General features: G+C 35.2%; 2 protein-coding genes across 3 annotated transcripts in view; both read right to left on the bottom strand.

Moving 5' to 3' along the window:
* Positions 1 to 4,949, bottom strand: part of LOC117321634 (scavenger receptor cysteine-rich type 1 protein M130-like) — a 29,390-nt gene extending 24,441 nt beyond the window's left edge. The window contains exons 1-2 of the mRNA XM_033876131.1: positions 4,026 to 4,949; positions 3,156 to 3,292 (exon numbers count right to left, since the gene is read on the bottom strand). Coding sequence (XP_033732022.1) covers positions 3,156 to 3,292; positions 4,026 to 4,419 — 531 coding nt within the window. The 5' untranslated portion in view covers positions 4,420 to 4,949. The remainder of the gene's footprint in view (positions 1 to 3,155; positions 3,293 to 4,025) is intronic.
* Positions 4,950 to 10,117: 5,168 nt separating this feature from the next.
* LOC117321633 lies at positions 10,118 to 15,808 on the bottom strand. 2 transcript variants are annotated; one of them, XM_033876129.1, is made up of 4 exons: positions 15,688 to 15,808; positions 11,572 to 11,635; positions 11,003 to 11,233; positions 10,118 to 10,628 (listed from the first exon to the last, which is right to left on the bottom strand). In XM_033876129.1, exons 1-4 carry the CDS (start codon positions 15,736 to 15,738, stop codon positions 10,594 to 10,596), a joined length of 381 nt encoding a protein of 126 aa, XP_033732020.1. In that variant the 5' UTR covers positions 15,739 to 15,808; the 3' UTR covers positions 10,118 to 10,593. The 2 variants fall into 2 exon arrangements, with proteins under 2 accessions (XP_033732020.1, XP_033732021.1); XM_033876130.1 differs by lacking the exon at positions 15,688 to 15,808 and adding an exon at positions 13,915 to 14,011.
* Between the last annotated feature and the right edge of the window lie 8 nt (positions 15,809 to 15,816).

Genomic DNA, 15,816 nt, shown 5'->3' with positions numbered 1-15,816 from the left:
ATACAGCCTACCGGAAACTGTTATAACGGATACACTAGTATAATGTACAACACCATATACTCCAATACAGCCTACCGGAAACTGTTATAACGGATACACTAGTATAATGTACAACACACCATATACTCCAATACAGCCTACCGGAAACTGTTATAACGGATACACTAGTATAATGTACACACACCATATACTCCAATACAGCCTACCGGAAACTGTTATAACGGATACACTAGTATAATGTACAACACACCATATACTCCAATACAGCCTACCGGAAACTGTTATAACGGATACACTAGTATAATGTACAACACACCATATACTCCAATACAGCCTACCGGAAACTGTTATAACGGATACACTAGTATAATGTACAACACACCATATACTCCAATACAGCCTACCGGAAACTGTTATAACGGATACACTAGTATAATGTACAACACACCATATACTCCAATACAGCCTACCGGAAACTGTTATAACGGATACACTAGTATAATGTATACCACACACCATATACTCCAATACAGCCTACCGGAAACTGTTATAACGGATACACTAGTATAATGTACAACACACCATATACTCCAATACAGCCTACCGGAAACTGTTATAACGGATACACTAGTATAATGTACAACACACCATATACTCCAATACAGCCTACCGGAAACTGTTATAACGGATACACTAGTATAATGTATACACCACCATATACTCCAATACAGCCTACCGGAAACTGTTATAACGGATACACTAGTATAATGTACAACACACCATATACTCCAATACAGCCTACCGGAAACTGTTATAACGGATACACTAGTATAATGTATAACACACCATATACTCCAATACAGCCTACCGGAAACTGTTATAACGGATACACTAGTATAATGTATAACACACCATATACTCCAATACAGCCTACCGGAAACTGTTATAACGGATACACTAGTATAATGTACAACACCATATACTCCAATACAGCCTACCGGAAACTGTTATAACGGATACACTAGTATAATGTACACACACCATATACTCCAATACAGCCTACCGGAAACTGTTATAACGGATACACTAGTATAATGTACAACACACCATATACTCCAATACAGCCTACCGGAAACTGTTATAACGGATACACTAGTATAATGTACAACACACCATATACTCCAATACAGCCTACCGGAAACTGTTATAACGGATACACTAGTATAATGTACAACACACCATATACTCCAATACAGCCTACCGGAAACTGTTATAACGGATACACTAGTATAATGTACAACACACCATATACTCCAATACAGCCTACCGGAAACTGTTATAACGGATACACTAGTATAATGTACAACACACCATATACTCCAATACAGCCTACCGGAAACTGTTATAACGGATACACTAGTATAATGTACAACACCATATACTCCAATACAGCCTACCGGAAACTGTTATAACGGATACACTAGTATAATGTACAACACACCATATACTCCAATACAGCCTACCGGAAACTGTTATAACGGATACACTAGTATAATGTACAACACACCATATACTCCAATACAGCCTACCGGAAACTGTTATAACGGATACACTAGTATAATGTAACACACCATATACTCCAATACAGCCTACCGGAAACTGTTATAACGGATACACTAGTATAATGTACAACACACCATATACTCCAATACAGCCTACCGGAAACTGTTATAACGGATACACTAGTATAATGTATACCACACCATATACTCCAATACAGCCTACCGGAAACTGTTATAACGGATACACTAGTATAATGTATAACTACCTATATACTCCAATACAGCCTACCGGAAACTGTTATAACGGATACACTAGTATAATGTATACCACACACCATATACTCCAATACAGCCTACCGGAAACTGTTATAACGGATACACTAGTATAATGTATACCACACCATATACTCCAATACAGCCTACCGGAAACTGTTATAACGGATACACTAGTATAATGTATACCACACACCATATACTCCAATACAGCCTACCGGAAACTGTTATAACGGATACACTAGTATAATGTATACCACACACCATATACTCCAATACAGTCAACCGGAAACTGTTATAACGGATACACTAGTATAATGTATAACACACCATATACTCCAATACAGCCAACCGGAAACTGTTATAACGGATACACTAGTATATGTACCAACAACCATACTCCAATACAGCCTACCGGAAACTGTTATAACGGATACACTAGTATAATGTATACCACACCATATACTCCAATACAGTCTACCGGAAACTGTTATAACGGATACACTAGTATAATGTACAACACACCATATACTCCAATACAGCCTACCGGAAACTGTTATAACGGATACACTAGTATAATGTACAACACACCATATACTCCAATACAGCCTACCGGAAACTGTTATAACGGATACACTAGTATAATGTATACCACACCATATACTCCAATACAGTCTACCGGAAACTGTTATAACGGATACACTAGTATAATGTATACCACACCATATACTCCAATACAGCCTACCGGAAACTGTTATAACGGATACACTAGTATAATGTACAACACACCATATACTCCAATACAGCCTACCGGAAACTGTTATAACGGATACACTAGTATAATGTACAACACACCATATACTCCAATACACCCTACCGGAAACTGTTATAACGGATACACTAGTATAATGTATAACACACCATATACCCCACTACAGCCTACCGGAAACTGTTATAACGGATACACTAGTATAATGTACAACACACCATATACTCCAATACAGTCTACCGGAAACTGTTATGACGGATACACTAGTATAATGTATAACACACCATATACCCCACTACAGCCTACCGGAAACTGTTATAACGGATACACTAGTATAATGTATAACACACCATATACTCCAATACAGCCTACCGGAAACTGTTATAACGGATACACTAGTATAATGTACAACATACCATATATACATGTACATGTACTCAATTACACACTGTCAATATATTTTCCCAGATATAGTTATCAAAAGTATTTTCCACTTCCATTCATTCGTGAACATGGTTATGCTCATTTGCGAGATAAAGTTCGAAACCTACCCCGTCTGTCTTTGACCATGATATAGAAATGTTTGGCTGGTCAACTCCGTCCACAGTCCAAACACAGCCCAGCACGGCCGTCCGCCCACGAACAGTGGTCACTACTGTACTGACCGCTCGCATGGACACAGATGGCTCTGTAGAGAGATAGATACTTGTACATGTTGTAATAAATACACAAAGTGTAGAAGTCGATATGGCTAGCACTGTGTATAGAAGTCGATTCGGTTGCGCTTCGTTTAAACCCTATCATCGATGTGCGAGATAGTATAGGCCCCCTCGTCCCGGCTTAGAACCGGTCCACTTCAACTTATCCAGATGATTTTCTTCAATGTCACTTGAAAATGTTGTATCAGTCATTTACTTCGAAATTTTTCCAGTCAACTACAAAGTATATATTAGAGTATAGCTAAAACTAATCACCTGTATAGAAACGAAGCATGATGGAATTTCTTAGGGATGAAATCAAATATTTAGTCAATTAAAATCTGTAAGATAAATTAAAAAAATAAAAATTGGTAATGGTGTAAATTTTGTTACTTTCGTGTTGTACAAATCCTAGTTACTCTTGGTCGAAGACTTCCAAGTTTCCAATCGTGATTTACAATAAATCTAAACTAATCAGATATTTTAAGGATACAAGGCATCGCTTTGTTTTACTTAATGCGTCAAGTTAATCGCGTGCATTTTCGTAAAACGTATATTGCCAATTTTTCTCTCCGTGCTAACGCAAAATGACGTCACAAAATATCTAAAGGTGAACAGGAATAAAAATTGAATTGTATTTTGTTTTTAACCCTGACACCTTACTCATATGTCTGATCAAGCGACCAAGGTTGGATATTATATTGTACGATATATGACGTTTACCTATTGTTGGCACCGCAATCCCAGCATTCCTCATGCCGTCCTCCAATGCACCGACGCGTGACGTCATAGCTTCCATGGCGCCTGACATGTTGGATATCGAACCAAGGACACCCTCGAACCTCCCACCAAAGTTAGTCTTAGTGTCATTAAGGGCGAGTTCAAACCCTTTTCTCAGGTATACTGTCTGGTAATGGAGTTGTCGGATGTCCAAACTCAGTGTGCGCATGTGAGTTACGATCTGACGGATCTGTTTCCGGGAGTTTCTGGCCCTCCCGTGTCCATCCTTGTGTAAAAGTTCATGACTCTTATTTAGAACATTGGCAATCTCCTCGTGCATGTGATGTTTGTTGCGCAAAACCTGAACCTTCAGAGGCAAGCAGCTCTGACACAACATCCTGTAGTGTCATGTTGGTATCTATGGAGATACGATCCATTTCCACAGAAACATTATTGGCCTCTGTTGAATTTGCTGCTAAGCAACTTGATACAAAAAGTATAATAAATACACCCGGAATTACACAAGCGTTCATTATGACCATTTTTCTATAACGTTTTGTCTATATTAAACCCTCCACTTCATTTTTGTACATGTTACTACAACACAGCGTGACTTTCTGTGTTCACGTCTCTCAAGTGGTCTGTTCTGAATATAATTTAACTATCGTAAGGTATCCAATCGATTTTTTTTTAATTTAATCCCGTTTTCTACTTTACTTGTGTTAAATTTCACACCTCTACTGACTGACGACATCAATATTTCAGGTACGTCTGGCCAGACACATTGTTTTTTTCCAGATTCAAGTAGAATTCAGCTAAACCTTATTGCTTTGGTGTGTCTCCCTCAATGGAATTTTCTCGACCGTCCATGAACTGCGTCCGACGCGTTATCTTTTCGGAAACACTTGCCGGAAACTGTGATGTGAATGTCCAGTCTGACGGGAAAGTGGCCGATTCAGCCCCTATTACTCATATATACTCCACCTATCCCCTTTCCTTGACCTCTGTTCAATAGCAACAGTATGGAAACCCATACCCACCGTAAATGGCCCTGCCAATGATTTAGGTAATTCAATGAGAGGTAACATCCCAGTGACGTTTACTGAAAATTAAACATTAAATGTCTAGCGGTTAGTCATCTTGTAACTGATGTCTCAGTAACAGCATTACGTCTAGTGACCTCATTTTTAGAGTTTAGTGTGATTTCGGGAAACAGCGTTTCCCTCTACTTACTTACTTTTCGGTAAAACATAACAAATGTGATTAATATTGGTTCCTTTAACCGTTTTTGTGATGCGCTTCGATCCTAACTTTTTCTCTTTAAACCTGGAATATTTCTACTGCCGAAGTTAATCATGTAATTTATACTTTAATGCGATCGTTTGTAATCGCGACCATGGTAACAACAACAATACATTACATCAATATTGGTGGAGTTTTTTTCGAGTGTTACATATTTATCAAAGCTTACTGAAAAAACAAACAAAAGGAAAAGAAAAAGAAAAAAAACATCTGTTCGTCAATTGATAGACACCCAGAATGACTCTAAAAGACATTGCGATCGAGATTTTTCATAACTAAGTTTAAAAGATACCTTATATCTTTTATGAGATATCTTATAAAAGAAATTAGATGGGATATCACATTTGTTATTTAAGATATCTATAAATTAAAATAAAGTATATGAGGTATATTATATAAGGGGCCTTAAAAAGGTTTTAAGTATAAGATATCTTATATAATTTGGCAAAATCCTGGATCAACGTTGCTCCGTGAATAAATGACAACATGACTTGCCATATAGGTGGGGGTCAAAATTGTGACCATTCACGAAATTAACTTATATGTTTCAGATTGCCGTGTTGATGGTCCCGACTGGCTTCCATACATAGTAAAGTGATGCACGCTGTTTCTAACTTCTATCGTCCGATAAGTCGCCTCATCAATTTGATAGGGTGAAGTTAGATTGAAATATCGCATAAATTGTGTTACGAGAACGGATGTTTCGGGTCCATCTAACATTCATTTCCCCAGCTGGTCAATTTTCCCGAGAGACCACTGGTCAGTACGGGCGTTCTCTGGTGGTCACGCATCATTTACTCTTGATTTACAAATCATGATCTGTGGCGTATTTGATTAAGTTTAGCATACGTCTACAAGGTGGCAGCTTTGGACTGTTTCACAGTGTACGCCATGCACAGAGGTACCGGTTTCAATTGTTTTCCCGTAATAACTATACATGTACACTTTCTATTTAATTGGCCCGGTCTCGTCAACATTCCTTAATCTATGAATATATATACCCAGCAAAGCATTATTGAATTTAAGGAGAAACCCTTCCTTAGGGAAGTTTAGTTTTGTATTTTTTCCGTTTGAAAAACCATGTTAAGGAATTTGCAAGTAGGGACATGCTGGCATAGGTATTAAGAGATTCTCCTAGAGAATGTTGAACAATAGGACATAATTCAGTTCGTGAAAAGATTAGATATCACGAAAAACAAAGAGATCAACAATAATAAAAAACAGCCCATCAAAAATAACCGTTAGTTAATCATATGATTTTCATAATCTGAATAGCGTGTTACCAGGACTCCTGAGTAATATATTATTTACGTTTTAAAATATAACTAATAGGCCTACTTGATTTGTCTTTATTCTGGAACACAGCTCAAAATATAAGAGCATCAAATCATGCTTGCTAAAATCTGTACCTTATAACCCATTCAACGTCATGATCGCCACAATATCATCCCGCATTAGTAACGCATGATAAATTGCTATACAATGAGTCTTTCATCTACAGGTATATGACAAATCTCGAGAAATGTTCGTTGATAATTTGATAATGAGCCAATCCTACAAAAATCTTAATTCCTACAGACATATATCAAATACCGCATCCGCTGAAACTGATACACTGATACAAGGATTTCACTCTACTGGATGATACACGGATTTCACTCTACTTGATGATACACGGATTTCACTCTACTTGTTGATACACAGATTTCACTCTACTTGTTGATAAAAGGATTTCATTCTACTTGTTATAACACGGATTTCACTCTACTTGTTGATACACGGATTTCACTCTTCTTGTTGATACACGGATTTCACTCTACTTGTTGATACACGGATTTCACTCTACTTGTTGATACAAGGATTTCACTCTACTTGTTGATACACGAATTTCACTCTACTTGATGATACACGGATTTCACTCTACTTGTTGATACACAGATTTCACTCTACTTGTTGATAAAAGGATTTCATGCTACTTGTTATAACACGGATTTCATTCTACTTGTTGATACACGGATTTCACTCTACTTGTTGATACACAGATTTCACTCTACTTGTTGATACAAGGATTTTACTTTACTTGTTGATACACGGATTTCACTCTACTTGTTGATACACGGATTTCACTCTACTTGTTGATACACGGATTTCACTCTACTTGTTGATACACGGATTTCATTCTACTTGATGATACACGGATTTCACTCTACTTGATGATACACAGATTTTACTCTACTTGTTGATTCCCGGATTTCACTCTACTTGTTGATACATGGATTACACTCTACTTGTTGATACATAGATTACACTTTACTTGTTGATAAATGGATTTCACTCTACTTGTTGATACACGGATTTCACTCTACTTGTTGATACACGGGTTTCACTCTACTTGTTGATACACGGATTTCACTCTACTTGTTGATACACGGATTTCACTCCACTTGTTATAACACGGATTTCATTCTACTTGATGATACACGGATTTCACTCTACTTGTTATAACACGGATTTCATTCTACTGGATGATACATGGATTTCACTCTACTTGTTGATACAAGGATTTTACTCTACTTGTTATAACACGGATTTCATTCTACTTGATGATACACGGATTTCACTCTACTTGTTGATACACAGATTTCACTCTACTTGTTGATACACGGATTTCACTCTACTTGTTGTTACACGGATTTCACTCTACTTGTTATAACACGGATTTCATTCTACTTGATGATACACGGATTTCACTCTACTTGTTGATACACGGATTTCACTCTACTTGTTGATAAACGGATCACACTCAACTTGTTGATAAACCGATTTCACTCTACTTGTTGATAAATGGATTTCACTCTACTTGTTGATAAATGGATTTCACTCTACTTGTTGATAAACGGATTTTACTGTACTTGTTGATACAAGGATTTTACTTTACTTGTTGATACACGGATTTCACTCTACTTGTTGATAAACGGATCACACTCTACTTGTTGATAAACGGATTTCACTCTACTTGTTGTTACACGGATTTTACTCTACTTGTTGATACACGGATTTCACTCTACTTGTTGATAAACGGATTTCACTCTACTTGTTGATAAACGGATCACACTCTACTTGTTGATACACGGATTTCACTCTACTTGTTGATCAACGGATTTCACTCTACTTGTTGATAAACGGATCACACTCTACTTGTTGATACACAGATTTCACTCTTCTTGTTGATACACGGATTTCACTCTTCTTGTTGATGCACGGATTTCACTCTACTTGTTGATACACGGATTTCACTCTACTTGTTGATACACGGATTTCACTCTACTTGTTGATACATGGATTTCACTCTACTTGTTGATAAATGGATTTCACTCTACTTGTTGATACACGGATTTCACTCTACTTGTTGATAGAAGGATTTCACTCTACTTGTTGATACAGGGATTTCACTCTACTTGTTGATACAGGGATTTCACTCTACTTGTTGATAAATGGATTTCACTCTACTTGTTGATACACGGATTTCACTCTACTTGTTGATACACGGATTTCACTCTACTTGTTGATGCACGGATTTCACTTTACTTGTTGATGCATGGATTTCACTCTACTTGTTGTTACACGGATTTCAATCGTTTTTGGATGCCAATTCAATCATACTTCATTTATCTGATAGTAATACATGATGTTGTATTTCATTCCTAGAACAAAGCTGATTTTCTCACAAATTACCATTCCATGCAGACACTTAATGCACACTTGAGGTATTATATTACCTTCAATTAGTAAATAAAAGATAATAAGGGGACCAAGGGGCCTTCAAATCACTCATATATTTGGTAAGGACTAATGGCGAAATTAACTATTTTGATAATTTCATGCTTATGCTAGTGATGTTTCAGGAAATGGTATACACTATTTCCAATAGAGGTGATATGATTCACTGTTCCAATGGTGAATCATAATGTTAGTTTTTATATTAATGCTTTGTCAGTATATGTTTTTGATAAATCAGTAAAACTTGTTAAGATTCTGACAGGAAAGTTTAACTTTTTGCCCCCTGTGATCCTCAAGAAATATGAAGGTCATTTATATGCAGAAACTCCATAGCACTCTGTCCATGGTAGCCACTGACAAAATATAAGGCATCTGGGTCTTCTGGAATTTTTACATATTTGGCCCCTGTAACCTTGAAAGTCAAGTTCATTGGAACTTCACAGCACTCTATTGCAGTTACCTTATCACCAAATATCAGGCCTCTGAGTCTTAAAGTACAAAAATCAAAAAGATTCTCACAAGATTGATTTACTTTTTTGACACCTGTCACCTTGTAAACAGGTCAAGGTCAATCATATGAGGAATATCTATATCACTCTGCCCAAGGTACCTGTTGGTGTCTGGGTCATCTGTTACTTCAGGAGAAGGTTATTTAAGTTTTTAACATAACTGACCCTAGTGACCTTGAAAACAAAGGTAATTCACATCAAGAGACTTTAATATACTCTACACCAGGTACCTCCTGGCCAAATACCTGTACCTATGCAGTTGTATATTGTTTTCTAGAAGTTAAAAGTTGATGGACAGATGATAGACAATCACTCTTATACCATACCATAAGGCACTTCATTTATGAGCTAAAAAGTATTTTACATTGGTAACTAAATACATGTACAGAACTGCTCCTTGTATCCACCATATACAAGAGTTATCTCTCTTTAGTACTATCAACCTAATTTCATAGTAGTTGGTAGAACAGCAATAGTATTTTAAAGAACTGAACATTTCTAAGATAAATTTTAGCAGTATTTTATTCAAACAAAAATGCAAAATTAAATTAAAATATGTTAATTAACCAATTCTGCACAAGCTGGCAAAATACCTCACATGTACATGTAATAGTATTCACACTTGTGTTTATCTAATTCTACATCACAAACAGTGTATAACATACACACTGGATCAATACACCATGTCACTCAATCATCCAGGTTGTCTAGCAGTTATTAACTTCCACTGTCTAGAAAGTCTGATATACTCAATATTATTTCCTAGGTGAGAACAGTGTATCAACACTGAGGTAGAAATATTGGAATCTGTTTGGTCTTTCATTTCCTTATCTTACAATCTGGTACATATAAAGACACACAAATTATGTACATTTAGTGATACCAGTGTTTGTAAGTACATTACACATCCAACTAAAGATCTGGAAAGTGTAGCTCACATGCTCACCATTACTGTCTGAATGTAGATTTTAAATCTATTCTCATTCTTTCCATGTGTTGGAAGTCTCGTCATTATCTGGAACATAAGGAAATGAAAAAAAAATTATAAAAATGTAAAGAATGAAAAATATTTAGAAATAAAATTCAATTTCCTTGTGTGGCGAAACAACAATAATACCACGCCCTCTGACATATAGGGGACTACAACACTCTCTAAAGTAATAGATCAAATGGGTATCAGTTCTACTACACCTTACACTGGGCCGACACAAAGTGGGACATGATTATGAAAATATCAGGATTTATTATGCTGAAATACTTTAATTTAATATTTGGTTAAATTTTTCTGCATTATCATCCCATTTTAATCCAATCATTATAATCCCATCTAAATACTAAAATCATAATCTCTTAATACATGTAAATGAGACATTAGACCATGTTTCTTACCATCAAATTCATTTGATTGTGGTTTGGTTGTTTTTGATTGATTTTTATTTTTGATAAGCTGCGGATAGTCTTTCATCACTTCTCTTCTACAATTAAGAAAGACGCTTATAAAGTAGCCGTATGAGGCAACAAGAGCTGTTCCTAGCGGCAGCAACATTCGGTTCTTGTACTTCATAAATCTCTTTGTGTTGTACATATATGTTTGCTGTACTGCATATACACCACCAAATGCTGGAGAAAAGAAAAAGAAAAATACATTATACATGTATATTACTTATTCATATACATTGTAAGGTATTATTAGCGATAATTCACATTTCATGTTTAATTCAGATAAAAAAATTTAAAAAAACATGCATCATTAACATAACAATATGTAAAGTAAAGTCCATAAAATTTCAGAAAAAATGGAAAAAATTTCAATTTCTTTGCCAGCCCTCAATGCTACAAATGATTGATGCTTGATCAGCATAATATAATCACAACATATTTCTATAAAAGAAACACAATTGACCTCATATAGCAGTTCACGAATTGTCTCAATGAAATAAAATATCAACATTTCTTACTTGCAATAAATATTCCCATGGACACATATTTTCCAGGTTTGATACAGGCAATAAGGTCTTCACGCTACATATATAAATATCTAAATACAGTCATATGGCAAAACATTTTCGTTTATAGATATATAACAAGTACCAGGAGTTCCTCATTTTGAGATCCTGGTTCTTAGAACCATGGGAGACAACACATTAACTTGTTAACATCTGATTTCCTTCCAAAGATATTTCAAGCGAATTCCTCTATTTCCCTTATGAGTATGTCCCAGGGTGCCAGACTTTGTTCGTAAAATCTTTCACATAATAATTTCTCCAGATCTTTGGGCAAAATTATTCATCCTACATGTAGATATTTTAGTGGTGGCTGCCTGAAAGTCTATACTATCCTTTATTTTTTGTTATGCAAGTGTAGAAAAAACATTTCTTTTCAAGAAGTGGTATACTGGTCACCGATTAATTTCCTAAATTTTTCTTTCTTGTTTCAAATGCATGAATGAACAGTAAAATGAATTATATAACAACAGGATAAAGTGGTCAGTACACAGTGCAAAACAAGTAATGAACACTGGAGATCAGAGGAACAAGGGAGATAACTCTTTCAGTCTTTAGACTCAAATCTAAATTCAGTTGATTTTGTTTGATAACCTGAAAATGAACATGCATGTAACAAAATAACAATATAAATGGTGAAATTAGATTGATACATTCCAAGTTAAAATGCCATATCCACAACATACTAGACTAGTCATCTTGCATGTACATTGTAAAATATATTGTCGGTTATGCGTTTTAAGTCAGGTTATTAATTTAACAGATACAAGCGCCTGTGATATTTCACACTAATTGTTCCTCAATAATTATGAGTATCTCTGTAATGCGAATTTGCATTGTATTTAAGCCTCTTGTACAGTGATTGTTATGTTTTTGGACCATGTGTATATAACAGAAAGCAAATTACTCACTTATCATTAATTTTGGAAATTATACATCCACATTAAGTTTTATTCTAACTGAATACATGTACCAGAGACATATATACAGAGAGATTAGTAACATCGCTATTTCCCTGTACACATAGTGGCTCCCTTTATTCGTGACCACTCAAGCATATCCCTTATCGAGAGCGTCATGTCTCCTATCAAACACACGCGAGCGCAGGTAAATCAGGCTATGTGCATGTGTGTATCGTAGTATTGGAACTTATTCGACATGTTCTGGTTAATCCGCCATTACGTCAGACCAAAACATCGTCATTTTAAATACACACAGAAAGCACATCGTTTTATTTTGGCCACTACAAAAGTTACCACATTAACCAAAAACTATCAAACTTATGGGATATAGTCTTATTGATCATGCATATTGTTGTCATTTATCCGTATTTTCGAAAATCCATTGGGTCCTATTCGACATGTCCAAGTTTGTAATTAAGCCGCCATTACGCCAGACCAAAACATCGTCAATTTTAAACGCACACAAAAAGCACATCGTTTTATTTAGGCCACTACAAAAGTTACCACATTAACCAGAAACTATCATACTTATGGGATATAGTCTTATTGATCATGCACATTGTTGCCATTTATCCGTATTTTCTAAAATCCATTGGGTCCTATTCAACATGTCCAAGTTTGTAATTAAGCAGCCATTACGTCCGACCAAAACATCGTCAATTTTAAACGCACACAAAAAGCACATTGTTTTATCTAGGCCACTACAAAAGTTACCACATTAACCCAAAACTATCATACATATGGAATGTGGTCTTGATTATCATGCACATTGTTGTCATTTATCCGTATTCTCGAAAACCCCATAGGGACTTTTCGAAAATTGGAGATTCCCGCCGATCTTTCCTGCGTTGTGCTTGACTTTCATACTCAAAATACAAACACTTGGACAGCAAATTGTGATATATTTCATATTGATGACACTTCTGCACTTTGATATTAATAAAATTAAAGCACATAATTGGATCTTGGTGATGATTTCAAATAGAAATTATCGATAATTATGTGTCTGGTTTTCAAGTTTTCTCCAATATGGCGTCTAGTGAAGACTGAACCGAGCGACCGCAAAGGATTGTGGGAAGGTCAGGGGCCACTATGTAAACACAAGGGCAAATAGAGAGCTGCCAATCTCTCTGTATATATGTCTCTGCATGTACATACATTTGTATGTACATTGGGTATGTTATGAAAAACTAGCCTCATTTTCCACAAAAGGACAAAATTTACATTGTATAGATTAGTACAAGATAAATCACACATTAATTCATCTATGAATTTGCAGACATGGAAACCAAATATTCCTTGTAGTTGGCCAACATACAATGTATATACCACTTACATTAATAATCCGCATGTCAAGTTTAGTTACAAAAAAAAAAATGTTTCTCCGTTGATATACAGAGAGATAAGTAACATCGCTATTTCCCCGTACACGTAGTGGCTCCCTTTACTCGTGACCACTCAAGCATATCCCTTAACGAGAGCGTCCTGTCTCCTATCAAACCAAGCGAGCGCAGGTAAATCGGGCTTTGCGCATGTGTGTATCGATGTATTGGAACTTATTCGACATATGTCTCTGCCTGGCTCATTCCCCGAACACCAACTCTGGTAAAGACAAAGGAAGGTGTTTATGTAGGAAGTTCTTTGAAGTTTAGTTATAGTCTGTTTCAATATGAAATACCAACTCAGGTAAAAAAATAATAAGGTCAGCTCAGGTATATGAATCAGATATAGTTGTCTAAATTCAAAGCACTATCATATGGAATATTTTACTAGTAATATTGAAATGACAATATTAAATCAATAAATATAGACTCTATATAAAATAAATAAATAATCAAATTTTTAAAGCACTATGCCTAATTATATATTTTGCTATTGATAATGACAGTATCAGATATAAATAAAAAAATAAATAAAATGAGAAATTGTTTTCTAAATTCAAAGCACTAATTTTAGATGTTTAACTATTAATAATGACAATATTTGTTGACGATGAAGTTAAAACGTTGACCTGTGCATTCGCCATTCCGCGTATGATAAACAAAAATATTTTTATTTACTAAACCTGAAACAGATACACACAAGAATATTGTTCTGCAAGAACTGATCTATAAAGTAATTATATGATAATCTAAACAAATCTGGAAAAAAGCAATACATGTATATGTATAGCTATTTGAAGAAAACCAGTACTAATTAAACCTGAAACAGATATCACAAGAATATTACAATAGTTCTGCAGTTACTGATCTATATTGTGTCATATAATAACAAATATAAAAAAATCCAATACAATACAAATGTACATGTATAGCTATTCTAAGTAAGATAAAATATAAACAAAAATGTTACTGCTAACTAAATATAAACATGAAACAGATATAACTATAAAAGAATATTACAATAATTCTTCAATAACTTAACTATTTATACAAATCTGAAAAACATAAAGTTAATCAATAGGAAAAAAATACAAAGTCTAACTAATATTGCTATACAGTGAAAAAGTATGAATTTAAGATTCCGTAATAATGCCAATTTAAATGCCAATTTACACTAAATCTGAAAACAAACACAAATTAAATCAATACGACACAAAATTTAACAAAATGTTAAAGTTTGATCAAGTATCCAACGATACAATTGTTTTTGATAATTCAAATATAAAAGCAAAATATGATGATTTTCCAAAGTGTGCTTCAGTTTTATACACTATTTCTCAGAGACCTATAGGTCTGCTATTTCTGAAACAGTTTGACGATCATCAATACAATACAATGAAATACAATAATATTTTATCAGCAGCTAATGATTTTCTGATCACCCAACAGGTGAGTTGATTTACCTGTGTTCTTATTTACCTGTGTTCTTACACTGAGGATATTTCTGTAACAGACTATAACTACCTATCAACACACCTTAATCCTTATGTAAACACCCCACCCTAACCAGAGTTGGTGTTCGGGGAAGACCCCCTCTGCCTATATACTGTAACAGTAATACATAGAGTAGTATATGAGACCTAACTTATTGAAGCTGAATTATTTTACAATGGTCGTGTTTGAAATCCATTTAAACGCATTTACTTAAGATTTTACGATTTACTTACTGCATCCTTTCTGTCGATCTCCTGTGTTTTGTCAAGGACAGGTTTATTCATTATATCGGTCCGAGTTCACAAAGAGACCGGACCCAATACTGCACCGGTAAAGTGAAAGTACGACTAAAGTTACGTGAT

The sequence above is a fragment of the Pecten maximus genome, chromosome 2, assembly GCF_902652985.1.
Source record: "Pecten maximus chromosome 2, xPecMax1.1, whole genome shotgun sequence".
NCBI lineage: Eukaryota > Metazoa > Mollusca > Bivalvia > Pectinida > Pectinidae > Pecten > Pecten maximus.
The sequence above is the reverse complement of the archived record's forward strand: the minus strand, read 5'-3'. Positions and strand labels throughout refer to the sequence as shown.